This window comes from Erythrolamprus reginae, chromosome 1 (assembly GCF_031021105.1).
Source record: "Erythrolamprus reginae isolate rEryReg1 chromosome 1, rEryReg1.hap1, whole genome shotgun sequence".
NCBI lineage: Eukaryota > Metazoa > Chordata > Lepidosauria > Squamata > Dipsadidae > Erythrolamprus > Erythrolamprus reginae.
In genome coordinates, this window is record NC_091950.1 from 218,297,297 (window position 1) to 218,313,641 (window position 16,345).

At 38.7% G+C, this 16,345-nt stretch overlaps 1 protein-coding gene across 1 annotated transcript in view; it reads right to left on the reverse strand.

Moving 5' to 3' along the window:
- Window positions 1-16,345, reverse strand: part of ABCA12 (ATP binding cassette subfamily A member 12) — a 266,663-nt gene that overhangs the window by 207,666 nt on the left and 42,652 nt on the right. The window contains exons 4-9 of the mRNA XM_070732222.1: window positions 15,068-15,194; window positions 14,409-14,483; window positions 11,833-12,012; window positions 7,193-7,371; window positions 5,628-5,710; window positions 941-1,034 (exon numbers count right to left, since the gene is read on the reverse strand). Coding sequence (XP_070588323.1) covers window positions 941-1,034; window positions 5,628-5,710; window positions 7,193-7,371; window positions 11,833-12,012; window positions 14,409-14,483; window positions 15,068-15,194 — 738 coding nt within the window. The remainder of the gene's footprint in view (window positions 1-940; window positions 1,035-5,627; window positions 5,711-7,192; window positions 7,372-11,832; window positions 12,013-14,408; window positions 14,484-15,067; window positions 15,195-16,345) is intronic.

Below are 16,345 nucleotides of genomic sequence, written 5' to 3' on the forward strand. Positions count from 1 at the left end.
CATATCTATTCTCCCCCTCCCCTTCATCCTGCCCTACTGGGTCTCCAAAGACACTGGTCCTGCTTGGTCTACAAATTCCACCAAACTCCAAACAGCTCTCCTTCACCTCTCACAATCCCGCACTTACCTTCTGGATTAGCGGAACTCAGGAGGTTGGGAAGGAGGAGGTCACATAGGAGGATTTTAGCAACCTTCTTTTCAACCTGTTGTGAAACCTGAGCTGCTGTACTAGGCAAAGTAACTGCATTGTTCTCAGCCAGATAAGATTACAAAATACTATAGTCTTTTCTATCCGGCATGAGGAGAAAATGTTCTAGTTTTGTGGAATAACCCAGCAAAGCAATTTCTTTCTTTCAAAGGGGTAGAATGTTACACTGGTTTTCAGGGAGCTAAGGAATTCTAGGAATCCCTAGCTCCCTAAGCAACAGAATCCTTCTCTATTCCAATTTCCTGAATACTGGATATCTTCAAAAGGTAAGTGTGCAATAGTAGTGGGGTGGTGGTGGTATGGAGGAGGCCCCTAGGCTTTGGGGGGCCCAGGGGATGGGTGAGAGCAGGGATATCTCAGTGCTTGTGTCTGGACTAAGTCTCTCAATGTTTCCTCCATCCCTGGGTCACATTATGTTCTACCTAATGGCCTATGCATTGTTTAACAAATGTGTTGGGGAAAGCAGGGACAGAGAGGTGTGTACTTATAGTATATACTTAATTTAATGTAATCCTTGATTTCCAATATGAAAGGCCGGGCTCTGGCCTTGAGGATTACCTGTATTTCAATCAAATAGTGATAAATGTCTATACCTGCTAACTTAACAATATAAGAGGAATTAGAGGAATACTCTCAGGTTTGGAAGAAAACAGTAGTTTTTGGAAAATTATCCATTCTTTTTAAAGTAACATTTCATAGCAGGAGAAAGAATACCTTTAACTCAGAACTCACCTTAAAACTTCTTTCATTTTAGCAAATAAAATCAGAATCTTTTTCGAGGAAATGGGTTGTTCCCAAATGTAATTTGCTGTCAAATTATTTTTATCTATAAAAACAAGCCCACAAATAAACAAGTTAAATTAAGTTTAATTATTATCTTTCAACTGTGAGTTGAGATGGAGTATATATTACATAAAATATATGCTCCATCTCTTTGCCTGTAAAATAATGGCATTGAAAAAAACCTCATAAATGCCTCTCTGAGATTTTTTATGGTTTTTCAAAGAATACAAAGCATGTTTCCCCCCCTAAACTGGCTAATATTGGTCTTCAAAGTTGTTTCAGATCATTATGCAGTATGTGTTTGCTTATTGAGAAATCTAGTTAAATGAATTGGGACTGACAGACAGAGGGGCCAAGCCCCACGGCAGTATGGAGTACACTGCATTCTGTGGGAACCTCGAATTCCCTCTGCTCGGCGGGGCCCAGTTCTCATAGAACTGCCCTGTAGGAGCAGCAAAGAAGAGAGACACCTTCAGGGACCTGTTTGGAGTTGGTATACCCCACAGGGAGCCAAAGTAGAGCCCTTGACTGATGGCAGTGAAAATTGGCTTGAGACCAAGCTGTCCAAGCCACAGCAGACGCCTAATGAAAGAATTGTTTTCTGGAGGTGGATGTCATCTGGAAAGAAGATCAAAGCATTGTTGCAGGAGAGATGGAGGAAGAGGAAATTCAGTAAAGATCGGTGAGTGTATCAGCTGAAAGAAATTTTTTTTTAAAGCAATTCAATGGTTTAAAGGGGGAAAACAAAGGGACCGGAAATCAGGCAGTGGCTAAAACAGCAAATGGAGACCATGGAGTTAAAATGATAAAAGAACTGTAACCAAAGCCTAGTATTTGTGGATTTTACACTAAAAACTGGATGGAGATATAAACAGCTAAGTTAAGAAGCTGAAGAAGAATTTCTCAGTGAGTTGGATTTACTTTCTAAACGGGGACAAACTGAAAGGATTGTACCAGAAGAATCATAAGCACCATTTATTGGGTGGAGAAATTGAGGCTGTGGAGCATTTCATGTAGCAGCTGGATGATTCAAATCGTGATTTTGTGGCATGTATAAAAGATTTGGTGATTCATTGGAAGCAGACTTTTTATTAAAAATGGACTGCATTGAAATTGTAAGATTGGCTGGTTGGGATCTGTTGAATATGGAGGAAATCAATCAGGTAGAATTGATAGAAATGTTCATAGACTTGTTAAATGACTGGAGAAGTTGGAGAATAGAAATAAAAGTAAAGACTAGAAATGAAATTCAAGCGGAACTAAAAATAGAAGAGGAGATGACTGAGGGAATCACTGAGATTTATTTTATTTATTATTAGAGTCGGAAAGGACCTTGTCATCTAGTCCAGCTCCCTGCTCGAGTGGGAGATCCTACAATACCCCAGACAAATGGTAGTCCAATCACCTCTTGAAAGTCTCAAGTGTTGGAGTGTTCACAAAATCCTCAGGCAAGCCATTCCACTAGTTGATTGCTCTCACTGTCAGAAAGTTCCTCCTTATTTCCAGATTGAATCTCTCTTTGGTCAGCTTCCATCCATTGTTCCTTGTCTGGCTTTCTGGTGCTTTGGAAAACAACCTGACCCCCCCTCCTCTCTGTGGCAGCCCCTCAAGTATTGGAAGACTGCTATCATATCTCCCCTGGTCCTCCTCTTCACTAGACTATCCATGCCCAATTCCTGCAACTTCTCTTCGTATGTTTTAGTTTCCAGTCCCCTTATCATCCTGGTTGCTGTCTTCTGCACTTTCTCTAGAATTTCAATGTCTTTTTTCTAATGTGGTGATCAAAACTGAATGCAGTACTCTAGTTGTGGTCTAACTAGGGCTTTATAGAGTGGTATTCATACCTCCCTAGTCTTAGAATGTATCCCTCTGTTAATGTAATTTAGGATTGTATTGGCTTTTTTGGCTGCCGCTGCACATTGCTGGCTCATATCAGATATACAACGAGGAAGAAGAAAAGATTTCTGGAAGTGAAATAAAGATTAAGTGCTATTCTAATGAATACTTTAAATATTATTATGAATACTATGATGATTGTTGTTTTAAAAACGATTAACATATTGACATATTAATATATAGTAACAAGGCAAGAAAAAAAGATACTAAAAAAGATGGGAATAATAATTTTGCCAATAATGATCAAACAATTCATTTATGAAGGGGAAAAGGAGTAAGGGAAAAGAGCAATCAGCGAGACAAAAAAATAGAAAAATAGAAAAGAAAATAGAAAAGAAAAAGGGTGGAAAAATATAATAATTGCAGAAATATAACATTCCAATATAAATATAAAAAGGATAATGTTGAAAAACTGAAAGAAAATGGATGGGGGTGAGGGGTGGGGGTGGCTAGAATATTACTGATTGCTTTCTGTCTTGGTTTCTTTTTTTAGCCCTAAAAGCACTAAATTAGAAATTAGTTTTAGTAATTATAAGAAGATGAATTTCTGAGGTTTGATATACATAATGAATTTTAATTGATGAACTATAATGTATTTGGTTTCTTTTTCTTTTTTAATTTCTATAATATAAAATTATATATTCGAGGGGTGAATATAAACTAAATTAATGATGGGTTTGGTTTAGTTTAGTTTCTCTATTTCTAATGTACCTAGTTCCCTTTTTGATGTGCTCTTTCAATTAAATGAATATTATGGAAGTATTTTCATCAGAAAAGACTTGTTAAACATAAAATGGAATGGTTACTATGTAAAAATATAACGGATTAATTGATTTAAAATAATACAATGAATATAACAATATAATAATAGAATGAATTTTGAACATTGAAGCTAACGATGTGACCTATATGATAATTATGATACTATGTTAAAGTTTTGCTCTTATTCATAATAGGCATTGTTTAGTAGAGGAGGAAATAGAAAAATAATTGGTGGATTAATTTCTGATGTAACACTTATGGATATAGAAATAATCCTTTTAAATGAAAGTTGTTTGAATGGAAAATCTGAAAATTATTATATATAAAGTCTGAGTTAATTAATTGATATGGAATATATATATATAATTTTTGAGCATTAACAAGAAATGTTGAAATGTATAATGATTATTAATATAAGATGGCACATTTAATTATACAAAAGTACTGTAGAGGCATTTAGTTATAATATAAGAGGGAGCAAAGAAAATAAACATTGAGAAAAGAGATTAAGAAAGGGGAGGGAGCAATAGGTCTAGAAATGAAAAGGAATAAGTAACAATAAGTATATTGGAAAGTGAAGATGATAGTAATTAAAAGTTGGGGTTAGAATTTGGGATTAATTGGATGGAAAATCCAGATGACAAAATTAGCTTTTTTTTTACTGGTGGAAGTTGAATTTGGTGATATATACCTGATTTTTTTTTTTTATCTTCTTGCCGTTATGAGTAAAAGTTAAAGGATTATTGGTTGTTTTGTTTTTAAAGTTGAATGTACAGCATCAGTCTGCTAATGTACTTGTTTATTATTTCAATTTACTAGGTTGGAAGACACTCTGGGAAAGGTATTAGAAGGTTGAAGAGGAAGTAGAAAGGGAGGAAGAAAAGGAGAGGTTGAGGAGGAGTGAAGGGAGAATAGGTAGGAAGAGGAAAGAGAGAGGGGAGTGCAAGAAAGACTAGTCATAGGGGAAGACTGGTGTTAGTTAAGAAAAAATAAATAAATAAGGTATTGGCTTATGAACAATGTATAAAAATGTATAATTATGTATGTTGCATATAATATTGGAAGGTATATAAATGTTAAATTTGTATGCGAGAAGGTGGAGAAAAATTTAAAAATGGGGAATAAAATTGGGACTGACATATCATTGCCAGTGTTTATCAGGAAGAATGAATGAAGGGCACTGTTTTCAAATTTAATAGAGTAATATTTAAAATTAGAATCTTATGCATTGGCCCGGAGAGGGGTGGCATACAAATCCAATAAATGAATGAATGAATGAATGAATGAATGAATGAATGAATGAATGAATGAATGAATGAATGAATAAATAAATAAATAAATATTGTATAGGAATGTCAGCAATTCTTTTGCTGAATAGTGTATTAGGGGAGAATATTCACCATATATAACTATGTAAGATACCTGAATAAACTTGGTTTATTACCAGCCTGTAATACAAAGATTTGGATCTACCGATTGGAGTTTCCATTTCATTTCACCAACTCATTCCACCAACATAAACAGGGAAGTTATGTTGTGGATCCTGTCATATAAAGAAATTCAATTGGTGGGGTCTAAGAGGAGACCCTTTTCTGTCATTGTTCCTTGCTTTGTGGAATACCTTGTCCCAGAGACTAGATAGGGCCCCACTTTCCTAGCCTTTTAGAAGAGTTTCAAGGCTTATCTCTTCCAACTGATATGCGGGTCTATCATGCAAGCATTGTTGAAGAGGGGTTGGTGAACTGAAGGTACTGTACTTTCTCTGTCTATTAACATTTCACTATTTCCATTTAACTCTGCTTCAATTTTGTTTTTAACTTTGTTCTTAACTATGGATTTTATATGATTTTGTTTTATTTGCAAACCATCCAAAGTCATCCAAGTGCAACAGGTGATATGAACATTTGATAGCTACAAAAATACATAAATTAACATTACTTAGGTCTCTGATCAGGTACAACAAATGGACTAGTCTCACCTTGTTCTGAACAGTTCAAAGTAGATAGCCAGCTAGTCATATTTAGAATCATTTTGGAACTGTTATCCCTCTTCATAAATAACCTTAAAAACAAGACAAGAAAAGTCCTAAGTTTGATGATGCAATGAATCAGGCATGAGCCAATGCAGATAAGGGACATGCTCAGCTCCTCTATGATATGCACTTTTTAAAAGTGTTTAAACAGAACTAGAATAGCCGCAGGGGTGGAGGAGAACCCACTCACATTAAATTTATAGCCAGTCCCTTGCTTCACTTCTAGCCTTTTCAGCTGTAGATAAAAGTTACTGTACCATGAAAGACTCAAAAGGGACTGGTTTAAAAGCAGCTTTCTCACCGATGGCTTTCTCATATAATGTAACACCATGAAATTGTATATGAAGAGGCCTTTGCAAAAATGTTGCAAAATGTATTAGAGTGTTCCCTCCATTTTCGCGGGGGATACGTTCTGAGACCACCCGCGAAAGTTGAATTTCTGCAAAGTAGAGATGCGGAAGTAAACACACCATTTTTGGCTATGGGCAGTTTCACAAGCCATCCCTTAACACTTTAAACCCCTAAATTACCATTTCCCATTCCCTTAACAACCATTTACTCACCATTATTACTGGTACTCACCATTGAATAAGACACTTAGTGATCCTGATATTTATAAACATAATTATTTATTAACAATAATTATTTTGTTACTATTTATTTGCAAAAATTATTAGTTTGGCAATGACGTATGATGTCATCAGGCGGGGAAAACCGTGGTATAGAAAAAAACCCGTAAAGTATTTTTTAATTAATATTTTTTGAAAAACCGTGGTATAGGCTATTCGCGAAGTTCGAACCCACAAAAATCAAGGGAACACTGTAATTTTTTTCATTTTGTTATATATTTCAAGTTATTCTCTTCCATATATGTTTTTCTTCTTTTCCCCACTACAGGGAGGTGGAGGGGGGCACATTTCCTAACTTCAGGGACTTCTCCAGGCAGTTACAGGAGTCAATACTGACTTGAACACACACACACACACACACTGTCAAAGAATTTGACAGTGTGGGAGTTGTCGAAGAAACAAATTTCTTCTAACCATTGCCTAGGGCATTTTAAGAAAAGAAAAATGGCAGCTGCCAAGATACAGCCACTAGTGAAACCATGACACCAAAAGCCTCCATTAAAAAATGGGATAATGAAAACAAAGTCAACTGCAATTATTTGATTCAATGTTCCATACATTATAAATCTGAGGCATATTTCTTCATATATATAATAATAAGCCCCTTTTTGCTGCCAAATTTAATTTCACCACGGATAAAAAAAAATCATAGTGCTGGTCCATAAATTCACTATAAAATGATCAAATTTTACCACCTTATTTTAATTTCATACAGAAGTAATCACCATCCATTGTGGAATAATTGGACACAAATTGATGTTTAGAAGAAAAAAGTCCCCAAATTATCTTAGTTCATCAAAACTGGGTTCATTTGTGTAACAGTCAAAAAGTATTGTAAATTAAATCCTGTGCACAACAATTTCTAGCTTCCATCTCTTTTACCTTTTGCTGCTGTGAAAAGTATCAATCATGTCTCTCACTGTGATGGCACCGTGAAGGATATCTGGAGTCATCAGGAAGAGGTTCCATATAGAAGTTTCATTCTGCACTTGGGAGATGAGTGATAAAAATGATCCAGCTTCCTGGACAAAAGCCATCTGATAAGAAGGATACTTCTGTAACTAGAAAGAGAAGCAAAGTCTTTTAACATATGAATATAAGTAGTTTTCAAGTTATAACTGATTATTTAATGACTGTTTGATAGACCTCTCTCTCACCACAGCTATTTATGATGTTTTTGGACTTATGATAACCACACAACCCCATCACATGATCACATTTTCGGCATTTGGCAAATGATTCAACTTTACAATGATTTGTACATCCCATAGTCACCTGACTGAATGTGATACGTTTTTTGACAGGGTCTGCTGTTTATTTTCAGTTTCCAGCAAAAAATGTCACTTGGTTGAAATAACTTAATGTAATGGTCCTGACATTCACTTACTGTCCAACACAGATTGTTCTTAGGTTACATTCATCCATCCATTCATTCAAAGCTACCACAGTGATGAAGAAGGAGGACTTAACATCCATTCTCAAAGTTGCAGCCATTGCAGCAGTCCCAGTCATGTGATTGCAACTCAAGTGTTTGATAACTGGCTCACAGCGTACCTTCAACTTATCCTCACTTCCTGAATAAGACAGCTTTAAATTACCACAATTATAGTGTTTTTCCTTTCTAAACTAAACTAATCAATAACAAGGCATACAAAACACATTACACGGTTAGCGCCCATTGTATCAGGTGACTAGGGATGGATAAGATCAGAACATGGCTTCTTGGCCACTACAGCTTCATGCAAACATGACTCTTCCTCTCCTACACCCAGTGATGGGCTCCTAAGGAAATGGTCAGGAACACAATTCCAGTAGCAAAATTTGGAGCTCCACCCCAGAGCATCCAATTTGCACTGAAAGTTGTTGAAACAAAATGCATAAGCCATGGCCACAGTGTAGTTGTAAAAATTTTGGTAGCCCATCACTGCCTACATCTTATAATACAGCAGTGTTATGCTATGGGCCCAGAATTGTGCATAGTTCTAAATTGTTTATCTATTAATCGTAAATTCTTTGTAGGGTGTAGCATAAGGCATAAGGCTTAACTAGTGAAAAACTGGAGTTATGGGATCAAAATTGCATTTCGCCTCTTTCATTTTTATTCAAGTCAAATATGCACAATGGAATGGTGTAAAGAATGTAAGAATGATAGATGGGCAGAGCCCTGCAGCCAGTCCAACCCCAGTCTAGCTGATGCCCTATAATTGATTAGTGTTTTTTTTCTACAAGCTGGTTACATGTGAAGGAGGCAGATTATTAAACTTGAGGAATGGTTTTAGCATCTTGTTTATCATCCTTGTCAAGATAGAATCACTTTATTTCTTCTGAGCTTCTTCAAGCGGCAGAAAGGAGAGGGGAATGGAATGCTAAGCTTTTGTCTATGGACCATGAGAGCCTGAAACTCACAAAGAACACTACTGCAGGTACTAGACAGGGAGAGGAAAGGAAATTTTATAATTGGACCATTGCATGGGGAAACCAGAGCTGCTTTTACTTCTATAGTACTGAGACGATGTATCAATAGTTATACTTTTGGGAATTCAAAGCTCCTCATATTGTTTACTTCTTTTTGGTTCATTAATCAGGCCATTAACATTAAACCAGCTCTCTGAAAAAGCTATAGCCTAATGATGTCTGGGACCGAGAAGAAAGTCAATGTTGCAGTGAAACCAGGGGCTACTGCTGTGGTCCACCAGCAGCCCGCACAGCTGATAGTGGATCCTGTTCAACAGAAGACTAACTTAATGATGTGCCAGCAGCCTGTGCAGCTGGCACCCAAGCTGGATAATGATGAGGCTAGCAAGAACTTGGTGCCAGAGGGAGAGGTTCAGCCAGGGTCTTTGGAACCACCAGTACCTCCTAACAGTGATGAACAAACAGAGATGCCAAAAGGCAGGAGTGGTTACTCCAGAGAAAGTCTCCTTGGAAGTGAGCCCCCTAGCCAGGCTGCATGTATCTCTCTGTGTTTGTGTGTGTGCGTGTGTTTGTTTGTGTGGGCGTGCATGTCCTTTGCACCGTGTGCAGCCAACGGCAGAGACCTGGCAAGCGGCCGGCTTTGCAAAAAAAAGCTGCGGACACCCCTAATCGAGGGGGTGGGTGGGGGTCTCCCTCCTTTTGGGGCTCTTTCTTCTTTGCAAGGGCTGCTTCCCGGCAGTGACCATCCACCCCGCCCCCACCCGCCGAAACAACCTGGCAGGATTCCCCCCCCTTTTTGCCCCCATCAAGCGCGTGGCAGCGGCGGCTGCACCTTTAAGAGAAGGGAGGGACCCCTGCTGCTTTCGCCCAGAGAGTTCACAGCAGCTTACGGGGCTTTACATCTACTGTTACAGGCAGGGCAGGATAGGCAGGCAAGTTAAGGCACAGCCAGCCCAGCCAGAGCAGGAGGTGTACGTGCCTGGCTGCTGCTGCTGCCAGTCCATCCCCTTCCCCTCCTTTCCCCTTCCATGACACTCCGTCTCCTCCCCCGCCCGCAACACCTGAGACCCAGTCATAGGCTGCTGCCCACAGGAGGATGGGGACGCTATGGAGCTAATAAAAATTTTAGCTGACCGGAAGGACCACATCATTTGCGCATGCATTGTTGTGCTAGCCAGAAGGCTAGCCGGGGTGAGGAAAATGGAGGGCGAAGAGAAGGCTGTGTAGCTCGGAGAGAATCAAAAAGTCAGGCTGTGGTGGCAAATCAAGCACCACTTTCCTGAGCTGCAAAAGGCAAGCCAGCAGCTAAGGAGCTTTTTTACTTTGGAGGTAACCCAGAGCTTAGGATCCAGTGTGCCTCTCAATTGTGCTCTCTCCCTGGACTGGGAGCAGCCATGCATAGGGGGATACGAGTTGCTCCCACCCTCTCTCAAACCCCGAATCTATGCATTCTGAAGTAGACCCAGAGGCAGGGTTCAAACAAATCGGTACTTTTATTCAGCTCAGAGAACAAGTGACCGCTCAGCAAGGCAAAGTGACAATTCAGCTAGTACCGACTGACTCTGCTTGGAGAAACCGCTTCTTTTATACATTTGCGGCTCCCGCCAAGGCAAGAGCCAGCCGCGTCTGAGCCAATCAGGAGCGACTTCCTGCTTTAGCTCAAACAGCGCTGGAAGACGGAACAAACTATCTACAAGCAATACAAGGTAGCCATTTCAAGATACAACACATTCTTTCTGTGGTGGGGCAAATGGGAGGCTGCTGTTTACAGAGTCCTTGCAGTGCCACTCCTCCTCCTGGGGGTAGGGTGGAAGGTTAATAGAACTTAAATACTGTACTAAAAAACCCCCAACTTCCGAGGTTGCTTTGGAAGGAGAGAAATCGGGCAGCGTCCCGTCCCCGTCCCCGTCCCGTCCCCGTCCCCCGGACGACTGCAGCCGCAGAGCCTTGGAGCAACTCTCCAAAAACTTCACAGCAGTGCAAGAACTTAATTGCCTTGCACTCACGAGTTTTTCCTTACTTTGTAAGGGCCAGAAGTGGCTCCGAGGCTCCAGTCACCAAGGAGGTGGGGGGAGGGGGATGCTGCCCGATTTCTCTCATCACAAAGCAACCTTAGAAGTTGGGGGGAGTTGTATTTAAGTTCTATTAATTAGTACAGTGATAAATTACAAATATACATCAATAATATGTATCTTAGCATTGCAAACATTTTAGTCCAATTATCCATTGCCATTTGCCATGTCAGAATTCTAAAATCAAATCCATATTTGGAGGTAATCCAGTGGTCTCTCCCTGGACTGGGAGCAGCTGCGTGGAGGATACAAGTTGTCTTATCTTGCCTCATCAGCCCCCATCCCATTTGTGTTTCTCCCCCCCCCCTTTTTATCCCCCCTTCTTTTATAGCTCCTAAAGTTCCCTGTCACACCAGCTAATATAAGGCTTTGAAATTAAACCCTCCCCCCCCACTCCCACCCCTCTCAAGTCTCAATCCCCCCCCAATCTATGCATTCTTCCCATGGTGGGGCAAATGGGAGGCTGCCGATTACACAGTCGTTAAAGTGCCAGACAGATGCATTGAGGTTGGGGCATCAGCAACTTGAAACTTTTGCACAGCCGTGGTGTCTCCCTTCTCCTCCCTTTTGCCTTTTCTTTCTGCCTTTTAACCCAAGGGCTGCTGGGAGCCTTACCCTTGAGACTTCCCTCCGTTGCAGTGGTTTTGCTTAACACAGAATGTCAGAGCAGGCCAATATTTAAATACTCATATCTATTGACATCATGAGTGGGGTTAAATTTAAAAATTACTTCCAATATTTTTCATTGTCTGCCTTTGTCCTTGAGCTGAAAGACGTTCTCCTGTTTTCAGACACATAATTATTGCGGCTCTTTCATCCATGACTTTAATTTTCTTTTCTTTTTCTTTTTACAAAATAACCAGCTTCACATTTGTAAATGTATGGTAACCAGATAGATAGAGCATGGAAAAGCTGTTAGATTTTTAAAAATGGATGAAGGGAGCTCTTTTCCAAACAATTTCTGAAAGTTATTCTCCCCACAAAGGGCCAGGAGCAGAGAGAAGAAAAAGAATAAAAGATGGATGGATAACTTACTTTCGAAATATGAGTTCTGAGTTCTTGAAAAAATGACTCCAGAAGAGACATACTGTTGAGGCAGAATGGCTGATAGATATTCATTCCAAGAGTTTCCGAAAGGAGACTTTGCAAAGATGCATTCACCGATAGAACCTCACAGATAGCAACTTTAAGGTTTGCTTGAGAAGAGTCTTGTTTCTGCATCCAAATAATAAAATTGCATATAAAATTAATGAAATAAAATTATTTTGTTCAGTCTTAACTAGATACAGATTTTCTAAAATGAATTGATCAAATGTTTGGAAGAATATGATACAGGTAGTCCTTCACTTACAACAGTTCATTTAGTGACCGTTCAAATTTACAACAGCACTGAAAAAAATAGCGTATGACCATTTCTCACAGTGCAACATCCCCATGGTCACATGATCAAAATTAAGATATTTGGCAACTGTCTCTTCATGATGGTTGCAACTTTCTGACAAGGAAAGTCAGTGGAGAAGCCAAATTCCCTTAACTGTGTCATAATATACTTTCCAGAGTACTGTTCCTTTCTTCAAGATGGAAAAGGTCTGTAAGTCAGGGATTTTTCATCCTTTTTTATGAAAATGAAGGAAGCTACCTACTAGAATCAGTCCCACAACTCAAAAAGTCCACAGATACTCCCTGTGCTTGTTTACATGAACTTATGTATATTTATCTCAGTCTATGTTCAAGGAAAGCTCATTTGAACAAAACAAAAGTACTGTATTTATATATTTATATTTATTAGATTTGTATGCCGCCCCTCTCTGAGGACTCGGGGCGGCTCATAACAATATAAACAGTGTACAAATCCAATTTTTAAAATATTGGATATTTTAAAAATATTTTTAAAAATATTTAGAAGTCTCAAAAGTCTTATTATCACTACTTCAGTGCATGCCTCCGATAACTATACAATTTCATAAAATGACTAGAATTTCATCCAGTGGAAAGCAGGCCACACTTTGTAACTAGGAGATTTTTTTAAAATAACAACTACTTAGGATTGGAATGGCTCCTGCTAAAGAAAATTAATAATTGGGATTTTTTTAAGCAAGAGACTATTGGGTTGTGACTCAACAATACTGGAAGGATATGGAAACTTAAATATTAAATATTAAAGATGGAGCACTGTATAATGCTGCCATGAGTTTCTGCATAAAAGGCTGATTATAAATCCAGTCAGTTGTTTCTATTATTGGAAGAGAGGGAGGTAATAAATAGCTCTACAAATGGAACGAATGTTGCATTATCAGTAGACCAGCAGGTGGTAGACTTTCCTGGTGGATGAGCACAATTGATACTTCCACTATATAGAATAGTTCAGTCATCTAATATTTAAGGTCCTGTGGCTTCCAAGATACACTTTTTTTCTCTTGATTATGTTTGACTTGAAGCTGAGCTATAAGATGAGATACCCTAGCTGTCTTCAGGCTTCGGAAGACACTTTGAAACAGCACAGCAATTTAGGGATGGAAGACATCTTGGAGGTCATCTAGTCCACCCTCCTGCTGCAGCAGGAAACCTTATATTGTCTGGATTATTTTTGTGCTCCTAACAGAGATGAAAATTGCAGAAAGGATTAGTTTACTAGGACAAGGCTGCCAAGCAGAGGAAGGCAGAGATAGTGCTTGACTTATGATCCCTATTGAGCCCAACATTTTGGTTGTTAAGCAAGAGCATTGTTAAGTGAGTTTCACCAGATTTTACTCAATCCATGACATCTCCTGGCTCTAAACAGTCATATAAAAACTAGGGAAGTACGGTTTAGGTTTATTGGATTTATATGCCGCCCCTCTCCGCAAACTCGGGGCGGCATATAAATCTGAAGGCATGTGTAATGTTCTAATATACAGAAGTTATGGTTAAACGTATGGTAGAAAGTGGACTCGGCGTGTTTTTCTAATGCAGTAAGTGAGGTTGAATGTGTATAGTTTTAAAAGAGGGATGTGTGTGTGTGTGCATGCGTGTGCATGTGAGCGCGCCGCATGCATGCGTGCACATTCACATACAGTATATACAGTAGATAATGTATATTTTTGTGTCTCTGTGTGTAATATGTATATACACATATGGATACATAGGGTTAAATAGTATATTTTGGATGTTCAATAGTAGTAAATAGATAAGGTTATTCTATTGCGTTGAGGCATTTAAGTCAAGGAGAAGCCAGGCATCCTAACCCTAACCCATGATATGAGTGACATCAAGTTAGCCCCAACCACCCAGTCACATGACCACCCAGTCACATGATCACCAAGACACCCCACCCAATCACATGATCGCAAAGCCACCCTCCACCCAATCACATAACCGCAAAGCCACTCCCACAAAATAAGCCACACCCAAAGAGTGGTAGTAAAACATTTTGGAACTCATCCCTGATTTGATTATCAGAATTATCATTTTTGTAATATTCATCACATAGCACAAGCAAATGAAATTTGGGTACTTTTAAAAACTAAAATATTTATTTTATTTCCTCATTAAAAATATTAAAATGTATATAGCTACATTAACTTTAGGTAAAACGGGGCATTTAAAATGACCCTTTATATATAGACTATTACCTCTGCTAAAGTGAGAATCTTGTTAAGCAAGTATATTCTGTCATAGTTGGTTGATGATGATGTTGAATCAGGTATCTCTGTAAGTGAAAGAAGAAAATGTTTTACCTCATTATTAAAATATAAAGCCTGGGATGAATTATAAAGATCATAAAGAGGAAGAACAGAAATTGTGCGAGCTGATTGAATATTTGGGAAAAATACTGTATATCCCATGAATTTTACTGTAGCAAGAATTAATTCATGGCCAGAAACAATATATGTAAATAAAATATTTAATTTTGTGCAATTTTAATAAATATCATGTAATCCTCCTATATGATAAATATATACAATGATTACTTTATACAGTATATTATTCTGTTAAATATACTACTCTTATGTAATATTACAATTACAAAGACTATTTAAGTATATAAAAATGAGAAATAGAAGAAATTTTAAATTATGATAATTTTGAAAATGTAAATATATTGATCATAAAAGAAGTTACATATACCTTTTAATTATAATAAGGAGTGAAATCAGGTGAATGTACTGTATATGAAGAACAATAACCTGCTTTGTTTCTTTTTTTAAAATAATAATAGTTATATAGTAATAGTAATAGGTTTTACACATGATTCAATCTATTATTGCACTGATATAATTATTAAAATCACCTGCTCTTGTTTTAATGATAGTGAATTAAATAACTTACGCAACAGACTATTTCTATTTTGAAGGACATCAGCACTTTGGGATGATGGGCTGCTCTCCTCTGCCTGGTTAGTAGACCTCCTCTGTCTTCTGTTAAGAAAAGAAGCAAGAAGAAACATATTGTATTTTGTATTTAATTTTCTACTGCTTTTATATATAAATTTTGTGGGGTGCCCCAGGCGTCTGTCTTCTGCCCTCTACTTTTTAGCATTTACATGAAACCACTAGAAGAATCATCCGAAGACATGGGGTGCAGTATCATCAATACGCTGATGATACCCAATTATATATCTCCACCTCATGACAATTCAGTGAAGCGGTTGATGTAATGTGCCAGTGCCTGGAAGCTGTAAGGGTCTGGATGGGAGTAAACAGGTTCAAACTCAATCCTGACAAGACTGAGTGGCTCTGGGCATTTCCTCCGAAGCATCATTCCATCTGTCCATCAATTGTTTGGGGGGGGAAGGATTTAATTCCCTCAGATAGGGTCCATAACTTGGGGGTCCTCCTAGATCCACAGCTGAACTTTGACCACCACCTCTCAGCTGTGGCCAGAGTGACCTTTACCTGGGTTCAACTGGTATACCAGTTGAGGCCCTATCTGGACCAGGAGACTGGTCACTTAGGCCCTCCCTATCTCCCATCTAGATTATTGCAACATGCTCTACATAGGGCTACCTATATCAGCCGCATGAGCTGTCATGGATGTTCCTCGATGCACCCATATAACACCAACACTCCACATACTGCACTGGCTACCAATTGGTCTCTGATCACAATTCAAGGTGTTGGTTAATATCTATAAAGCCCTACATGGTTTAGGACCGGCCTATATGCCATATACCTCCCAGAGACCAATCAGACCACAGGGAGTTGGCCTCCTCCAGGTCCCATTGACTAAACAATGCAAGTTGATGGGCCCGCAAGGAATAGAATTCTCTGTGGCTGCCTCGACATTATGGAACCAACTACTCCTTGAAGTCTGCACTGCTCCCACCTACTATCTTCTTAAAAGGCTGTGAAGACCTGGCTTTGTGGCCAGGCCTGGAGGTCGTGAATTGTAACATCTTATCATGTCTGACTGCAACTGTTCTGTATAATTGTGGATTCGGTTGGTTAATTCATTTTTGGTTTATTATGGTTTTTTAAAAATGTTCTTATTACTAATTATTTGACTTGTTTATTGTATGTACTATTTTCGTTGTAAGCCGCCCACTGTGTGAGTTCCACTGGGATTGGGC